The sequence below is a fragment of the Apteryx mantelli genome, chromosome 11, assembly GCF_036417845.1.
Source record: "Apteryx mantelli isolate bAptMan1 chromosome 11, bAptMan1.hap1, whole genome shotgun sequence".
NCBI classification, from domain to species: domain Eukaryota; kingdom Metazoa; phylum Chordata; class Aves; order Apterygiformes; family Apterygidae; genus Apteryx; species Apteryx mantelli.
In genome coordinates, this window is record NC_089988.1 from 5,348,231 (window position 1) to 5,356,494 (window position 8,264).

Genomic DNA, 8,264 nt, shown 5'->3' on the forward strand with positions numbered 1-8,264 from the left:
TCTGGGAGGGACTCAGCAAATGCCTTCATCCACCCCTCAGCCTCAGGACAGAACCAGCATCACCTTTCCAGCCTCACCAAGGTTTCTCTCCCCTGCTCCATAGCACCGGCAAACACCGAGGTGCCTTGGGCAGTGTCCTGCCCCCGGGAGGTTTCTGCAGGGCAGAGCTGAGCTCACAGCAGGTGGGATGGGGTGTGTGAGCACTGAGAGGGGAGAGATGTGGGGATGGAGAAACAGCTCCCCGCAGGGACGGCTCGAGGCAGCAGAGTCATGCTCAAAGTGTGAGAGGAAACTGTCAACTCCAAGGCCTCTTCTCTCCCAGCAAGCACAGCCCTCTGCTCTCAAGGTTATGGGGTCCAGCTAAAGAAAACAAAAGAAGCCTTAAAAATACTAATGACCCCACACTATTTAGAAGTGGGAGTGAAGATGCTGAAAATGCCTTCAACAGTATGTGTGGATGAAGTGTGACTCGAACTGGGAATTTAGATTTTAGTCACCCCTCTTCCCATTTACACAGTGCTGTAGGTCTGGGCTGACCTCTGGAGCTCGTGGGCAGAAGCCCCTACTCCTCGTGTCAAACTTGGCCAGCACAAACCAGAGCTCAAGCCATGGAGCTCAGTGATGGTGCTGCTGAGATGGGGAGAGGTAATGTGTGTGTGTTTGGGGGAGGTTATGAGAAAGCTTTGCTCGGAGAAGTCTGTCCTAACTTGTCTCTTCTTCCTTAGAGAACCCTCCTGTGTCCAAGGGAATTAAATGCCGAACAGCAGCTCCCTCAACGAGTTCCTCCTCCTGGCATTTGCAGACACGAGGGAGCTGCAGCTCTTGCACTTCTCGCTCTTCCTGGGCATCTACCTGGCTGCCCTCCTGGGCAACGGCCTCATCATCACTGCTGTAGCCTGTGACCACCACCTCCACACCCCCATGTACTTCTTCCTCCTCAACCTCTCCCTTCTCGACCTTGGCTCCATCTCCACCACTGTCCCTAAATCCATGGCCAATTCCCTGTGGGACACCAGGGCCATTTCCTACTCAGGATGTGCTGCTCAAGTCTTTTTCTTCCTTTTCTTAATTTCAGCAGAGTATTTTCTCCTCACTGTCATGGCCTATGACCGCTATGTTGCCATCTGCAAGCCCCTGCACTATGGGACCCTCATGGGCAGCAGAGCTTGTGCCAAAATGGCAGCAGCTGCCTGGGCCAGTGCTTTTCTCAGTGCTCTCCTGCACACTGCTAATACATTTTCAATACCACTCTGCCAAGGCAACACAGTGGACCAGTTCTTCTGTGAAGTTCCCCAGATCCTCAAGCTCTCCTGCTCAGACTCCTACCTCAGGGAAGTTGGGCTTCTTGTGGTTAGCGCCTGTTTAGGCTTTGTGTGTTTCATTTTCATTGTGCTGTCCTACGTGCAGATCTTCACTGCTGTGCTGAGGATCCCCTCTGAGCAGGGACGACACAAAGCCTTTTCCATGTGCCTGCCTCACCTGGCCGTGGTCTCCCTGTTCATCAGCACTGGCTTCTTTGCCTACTTGAAGCCCCCCTCCATCTCCTCCCCAGCTGTGGATCTGGTGGTGGCTGTTCTGTACTCAGTGGTGCCTCCAGCAATGAACCCTCTCATCTACAGCATGAGGAACAAAGAGCTCAAGGCCGCACTGAAGAAACTGATTCAACTTCTTCTAGTTCAGCAGCAATAAGCTGCCCATCTCTCCTCACAACCAACTCCCAGTTTATCTCAGACAACTCTTGTGCTTTGGGAGTTCTGTCTGCGATAGTCATGTTTGTGAACAAATGTTTGAATTCATCCCACCTCTCCAGAGGCATAAACCCCATCTTTCTGACTTGGAGGCTTTCTGTAAATCTGCTGAGCACTGTATCAGAGCTGGCCTCCCTTGCAGCATCTCTGTAATAAAAGGGGATTTCATCAGTACACTGCCTGAAGCCTGGGCTCTTCTTCCAAAGTGGGAGCCAAGAATGCACTCAGGGAATTGCACCCAAAAAGGCCCTTTTGCCATGACTGGGTTTTCCATGGGCTAAGCAGGATGTGCTCATAGGGTGAATGTGTTAGGGAATGAGGCCAGGATTCAGCCCTCACTTGTGGGTGCCCAGGGTCCCTGGAGAGGGTGAGTGCTCAAGAGGTATCTGCTGGGGGCTATCTCAAATATTAGAGGGCTGTTGACAGATGCCCAATCTTCTGGAAGGCAATATGGAGCCACCAGGTGAGCACAGGGGATCTCCAGGGGCACTTTGTGCCTGGGATGGGCAGTGAGTGGATACTCCCAAAACTAAGTGGAGTCACCCAAAGGTAAAGGACCAAACTGAGGAATGCACCAAATCAGGGCTCTGCAACCTCAGGAGAGGCAGTGGGGACTCCTCAGGCACAGGGAGGGCAGCCTCAAGGGTGGTTCATGTCACCTACAATGAAAACCATGGCTGGATCTAATGACCCACCTGACCCCATCCTGAGCCATTGGAAATGCCTTGTGATTGCTCTGAGCATCTTCCACAGCCACAAATGCCTGGGGAGGGGGTTGTCAGGTGCAGTGATGCAGGGCCAGCTGCATCTACCCTGACCAGCATGGCCAGTGTGGAGTCACCCTGGGGTCCCACAGCCCGCTCGCCCTGCAGAGCAGCACCACAAGCCCACAGAGCACAGGGGAGGAGTGCAGGTGCGACTGGGCAGGCCAGCATGGACACACTGACCTGGGGAAAGGCTCTCTTGGGAGCAGGGACATCTCTTAAGAGCAAAGGAACAATTGCGTGCTTGCAGGGAGGAAGAAATTAAAACCTGTTTCTACGTGTGTCAACTCAGGGCAGGCTGCGCTGTTGCTGGACACTTTCACTAACTGAATCTGTTCATTGTATCATACATTATCGTTCCTTCCCTTTCCTCTAACCAGTTTGCAGTTTCCAACCAATGTTGAGGAACCTTGGTGCTCTGCTTGAGAAAGCTGTCGAGGTGATGCAAGGTTACTCTAAGTGATACTGATGGATTAAATGGTGCAAAAAAAGACATTGTTTGTTCAGTCATATGAGAAGTTAACCACAAGTCTGCATGGTGATTTGGTCAAAACCATAGGTCCCATCACAATGGCTTTTGTTGCCTTCCATGTCTGGAGTACCCATCTCACTCTGTTGTCAGAACCATGTGCAGCTTCTGATCCAATGCGTTACTACATAGAGCGACATTTAGACTAACTTTAGATCTTAGGGTTAGTATAACATGATTGCCTACTCTCAGTCCTTGACCTCGTACTATTACAGATGGTGTTTCTCTTGTAACTATAGTTTTGAAGATGGGTTGTGACTGATCTTCAATACCTGAGTTGTCCCATGGGCAATGTGAAAAGGCAGAACCTGTTAGAGACATGTTTCAGGTGTTTTTTTCCAGTTATCAGTGTTCCCATGTTCAGCAGGTAACACCACATCTCCTGCAAGAGAAGACACCAAGATCTTGCACATAACCCAGACCTCACTAATGGTTAACTTACTGCCTTCAGTGTCTACAGCATCCCATGCTCCTTTTCCATGGGAAAAGAGCAGAGTCACCCAGACTGATCCCTGAGCTGGATGCTTAGCCACAACCTCACCTCCAGGACTTTGATGGGGTTTTATTTCTGTTTTAACAGGAATTCATGCAGCTACTGACACAAACCCCTTATCTATTGGGCTTCCCATGGCAGTTTGTCACTTATTTAGCCACCTTACAACTTCTCACAAGTGGGATCCCCACTTCGAAGTATTCTATGAGAGAAGAGTCACTCTTGTGCAGCTGTTGTTTCTGTCGGCCACTCCATCATTCTACTACCCCACTACTTGGAGGTTGATACCATAGGCGAAAGGTCTACTGATCTTTGTTTGAAGCACACCATGTTTGCAGTTCTTTGTTCTTCAAATGTGTTCCATTACCAAATTGCATTTCTCTGGGAAAGTAGCAAATCAGTGGTTCAAACCAGCAAGGCTTGCTAGTCCAGTTGCAGCTCAGGTGGGGTGCACATTCCCTCTGCCGATAATTATTTCTGCTCCAGCAAGGATTTATTTTCAGCCTTCAGGTGTTTGCATGAGTCTGGAGTGTCCTAAAAAAACGGCCACCCTCTGGTTCTCTTTGTGCTGAGATAAATTCTGCTTGCTTTGCAGCAGCTCTGGTCCATCACAGTCTACATTCTTCTCTGAACATTCCTCCATGGTAGGAATTGGTTGGTTGGTCACAATACAAGAGGCAAGTAGAGTTCAATTTCTCAGAAGATGTTCTAGGCTACCAGACTAGAATGCACATAGGTGCCTTTGTCAAAATAAACACCTGTAGGTACGACAAGAAGCTTCTAGGCTTAAATAGGTTCAAGTATGAAATTCAAAGAACACAAATGTCAAGGGTTTGAAAAAGGAGGATTGCTTCTATCCTAAACAAAATTCTCAATTTTAATAGTCATCTCAGAGAAATTTCTGTTTGAGTTCACATGGGACTAGCTGTTTTGCTTTTGTAAAGCATGGGTAAAGTTTTTTTAAGTTTTACAACAATTTTTGTAGGCAATGGATAGGCATCTTCTTCCAATTCTAGCCATGCAGGGCCAAGTACAGCCCTTTCCACCCTGCTCTCCCCCAGCACCTCTTCCCTGAATTCAGGGTGCCCTGCACAATGTCCTTCCTTGTGGGTGAAGGGGGATCCCAGTTCTCCAAGAAAGAGGCTGCAGCCTCAGCACTTGTGGCAAGGGATCACACAGCAAAATGGACATGGGAGCTCCCTGCCCCGTTGCTGCTCATCTTTGAGAGCTGCTGGGGGAGCATTTGGTGTTAGGAGTTGTGGGAGGGGGTCCCTTGCAGGAGTGGTCCCTCCCAGAGAGCTGGAGTGCCCTCCTGTGGGGCCTGGACTCCCAACCCTGAGAGCATTGGGGACCGTCTGCCTGCAGTGCCACCAAGGACAGAGCCCCAGGAAAGGTGCAAGATGCACAGAAGAACACAGGAAGGGCCCAGGGGGAGAGGAATCCAAAGAGGTCAGGAAAGGGGATGTGTGGGAAGGCCATGACTTCCAGGTAGGAAGGGTGTTTCTCTGGTCTCCCACCAAAAGGAACCTGATGATGACTGACCCTGGCTTTCCAATGGCAAAGTGTGGTAGGGAAAGAGCAGCCCTCCATGAGCAAATGCCACTGGCTGCTGTAGCAGCGTGCCAAGTGCTGTGTGCCAAGCACCGCCTGGGTCTGCCTTGCCCTGTGCTGGGGGGAAATGGCTAGAGGGGGCAGAGCAATCCCGGAGGAGGTTTGCCTGCTCAGCTGAGGCCCTGAAAGGTGGGTGGCATCCAGGGCTGCTGAGTGCACGCAGTCCTGCCAGCTCTGCCAGTACTTCATTGTTGTGTGCATTTCAGCTGCTGGAATGCCCTGACCTTTCCCATATGGATGATGCTGTCCTGCCGCTCCTCCAGAGCTATGTCCAAAGTCAGAGCCTGAAGATGCGTGGGCTGGCATTCGGAGGCTTCATGAGCCTGTCGCAGAGACCTGAGATGGTGAGCAGGGGGGCAGCTGGGTGAAGGCATGCTGGCAGCCTGGGGCTTGACAGGAGGTGTTCATCTGCCCTGAGTCTTTCATGCCAGGCACTTGGCTGGGCTGCACAAGCACAAAGGCACCAATGCCCTCCAGGAAGAGCTCCTGCTGCTGGCATGTCTCGGCTGTGCTAGGCAGAGATCCAGGCCCAGCACCAAGCAAGCCAGCTCCAAACGGCCTCAGTCATGGGAGCGCTGCGGCCAAAGTCACACTACAGGAGGGACGATGAGGCAGAGCACAGCGTCAGGCTAACATAGCCGGCTGCTCCTGGGCCTCGAGGCAGCAGCCTTCCTCCAAATAGAGGCCATAGCATGCTGAGGGCCCCCTGGGAGATCTCTGCCCTGCACTGCAGTCTCTGTGCCGTGGGTGTGTGCAGAGCCCTGGCCCCGGACACTGAGCCCTGATGGGGAGTCAGCATCCAGAGCACTTTTGGCAGGGGGGTCTGGCCTCGCTTCACCAAAAGGAAGCTGTGTGTTTCACACAGGCAAGGAGAATGCAGAGCCTGCTCCCAGACATCCTGGAATGGCTGCAGGATGCTGGCAGGGACATGCGTGTGGGAAGCCTGATGATACTGAGAAACATCCTCAACTCCCTGCGCCAGAAGGGCTCCAGCCCCATTGCTCTGCAGCTGGCTGAGAAGCTTCTGTGAGCTTTGATGATGGAAGGCTGGTGTGAGAGCCAGGAGCTCTCCTGTGTGTCCAGGGGTCTGTATGCATGGCTATGGGTGCTGTGTGTCACTCTGACATTCCCTGTGACATTCCCTGTGCTGGCCTTGGTGTCCTGGGCTGTGGGACTAGATCAAACCAGCCCCCTCTCTGCCCTCGGCTGCTCTGTCTCATGCTTGACTCCCTGTGGTGCTTGCCTGGCCTGGGGCAGAGATGAACAGAGAGGCAGGAGCAGGCAAGAGAGTGAGGAAAAGACCATGTCCCGGGGCTGTCCCCTTCTGTCATCCTCTCCTGCGAGGGGGCCCTGATGGAGTCTAAGGGAAATCCAGAAAGTTCCCTCCAGAGGGAGAGGGAGACAGAGGCCAGGGAAGCTTGCCCTGCTGCTGCCAACAACCCTCATTCTCCAGGCTGCCTCCGCAGAGGCTTGTTGCCAGCTCTGACCTCCGGCTGGGATGGGGGACAGTTGTGCCTGGAGAGGGTGAGGCCTCACAATGGCAAACCCTCTTCTCATGCCCGCTTTCTGGAGTCATTGCTGAGGCCTCCCCTCCTGTCCTCCCTGCCCACAGGAAGACAGCCCCGTGCGAGAGCTCTCCATCCTCCTCTGCAAAGAGCTGATGGAGATTGTGGTGGGGAAGAACAAACGGTGCATGAAGCAGCACGTGCAGAGGAGCCTGGTCCTATTCTTCCTCCACATGAATGACCAGATTCAAGGAGTAGCCCAGGTATGGACCAGGGATTTGGGAAAGCAATGGTGACATCCCTTGGGTGGGCCTGAGCATCAGGGCAAGGGCTGCTGACAAGTGTCCCTTTGAATGCATGTCAGTGTGAGGTCCAACTTCCTGAGTCCCCAAGGACAAGGCAGAGCTGCCTCTGCCTTCAGCGAGGGACAGACCCAAGCTGCATCTTCCCATTCCGGGCTGGGAAAAGCCTGGAGCCTTGCCAAGATGATGGGGACACAGGGTGTCCTGCCCTGGCTGTGGTGGCATCTCCTGGTCTCTGCTGCTCTGCAGGTCTCTCAGGACACCCACACCTTGTCCTCTGCTCCCTCTGAACCTCGGTACCACACAGCTTCTAGCTGGCAGTCATGAACAGGAAGGAAGAGGAGGCCAATCCTGCGAGGAGGGACAGGCCTGGCCTTCTGGGGAAACTCTGTACCAGCCCCCTGGCTTTGTGCTGTCTCCAGCTGCTGAGGGACAGCAGCAGAGCAGAGCAGTACCTGCACTACAGCCTGCTGTACTTGGAGAACCTTGGGGCATCCTTGCAGGAGGCAGCTGTGAGGTTCATTGGTAAGCCACAACCCCAGTCCCATTCCTACCCACACAGATGGGCTGAGAGGTGGTTCTTCAGTCCCTCACATTATCCCTGGATCCTGCACTCTGGGGACCATACTTGGCCTCATAGGCAAGCTCAGGAAGTGTGGGCTAGATGAGCAGACAGTGAGGTGGACTGAGAATTGGATGAATGGCAGAGCTCAGAGGGTTGTGATCAGCGGTGCAAAGTCTAGTTGGAGGCCTGGAGCTAGCAGGGTCCCCCTGGGGTCAGTACTGGGTCCAGTCTTGTTCACCTTCTTCATCAATGACCTGCATGAACGGATAGAGTGCACCCTCAGCAAGTTTACTGACGATACAAAACTGGGAGAAGTGGCCGATACGCCAGAAGGCTGTGCTGCCATTCAGGGAGACCTGGCCAGGCTGGAGAGGTGGGCGGAGAGGAACCTCATGAAGTTCAACAAAGGCAAGTGCAGGGTCCTGCACCTGGGGAGGAATAACCCCAGTCACCAGTACAGGTTGGGGGTTGACCTGCTGGAAAGCAGCTCTGCTGAGAAGGACCTGGGAGTGCTGGTGGACACCAAGTTAAGCATGAGGCAGCAATGTGCCCTTGTGGCCAAGAAGGTCAATGGTATCCTGGGGTGCATCAGAAAGAGTGTTGCCAGCAGGTCGAGGGAGGTGATTCTCCCCCTCTACTCAGCCCTGCTGAGGCCACATCTGGAGTACTGTGTCCAGTTCTGGGCTGCCCAGTACAAGAGGGATGTGGCACTACTGGAGCAAGTCCAGCAAAGGGCTACAAAGGTGA

General features: G+C 53.2%; 1 protein-coding gene across 1 annotated transcript; it reads left to right on the plus strand.

The window, feature by feature from the left end:
• Positions 1-753: 753 nt before the first annotated feature.
• On the plus strand, positions 754-1,677 carry LOC136993079 (olfactory receptor 14J1-like; the record flags this gene model as incomplete). The annotated part of the gene is made up of 1 exon (XM_067303095.1): positions 754-1,677. A coding segment is annotated over exon 1 (924 nt), but the record flags the coding sequence as incomplete, so codon positions are not given.
• Between the last annotated feature and the right edge of the window lie 6,587 nt (positions 1,678-8,264).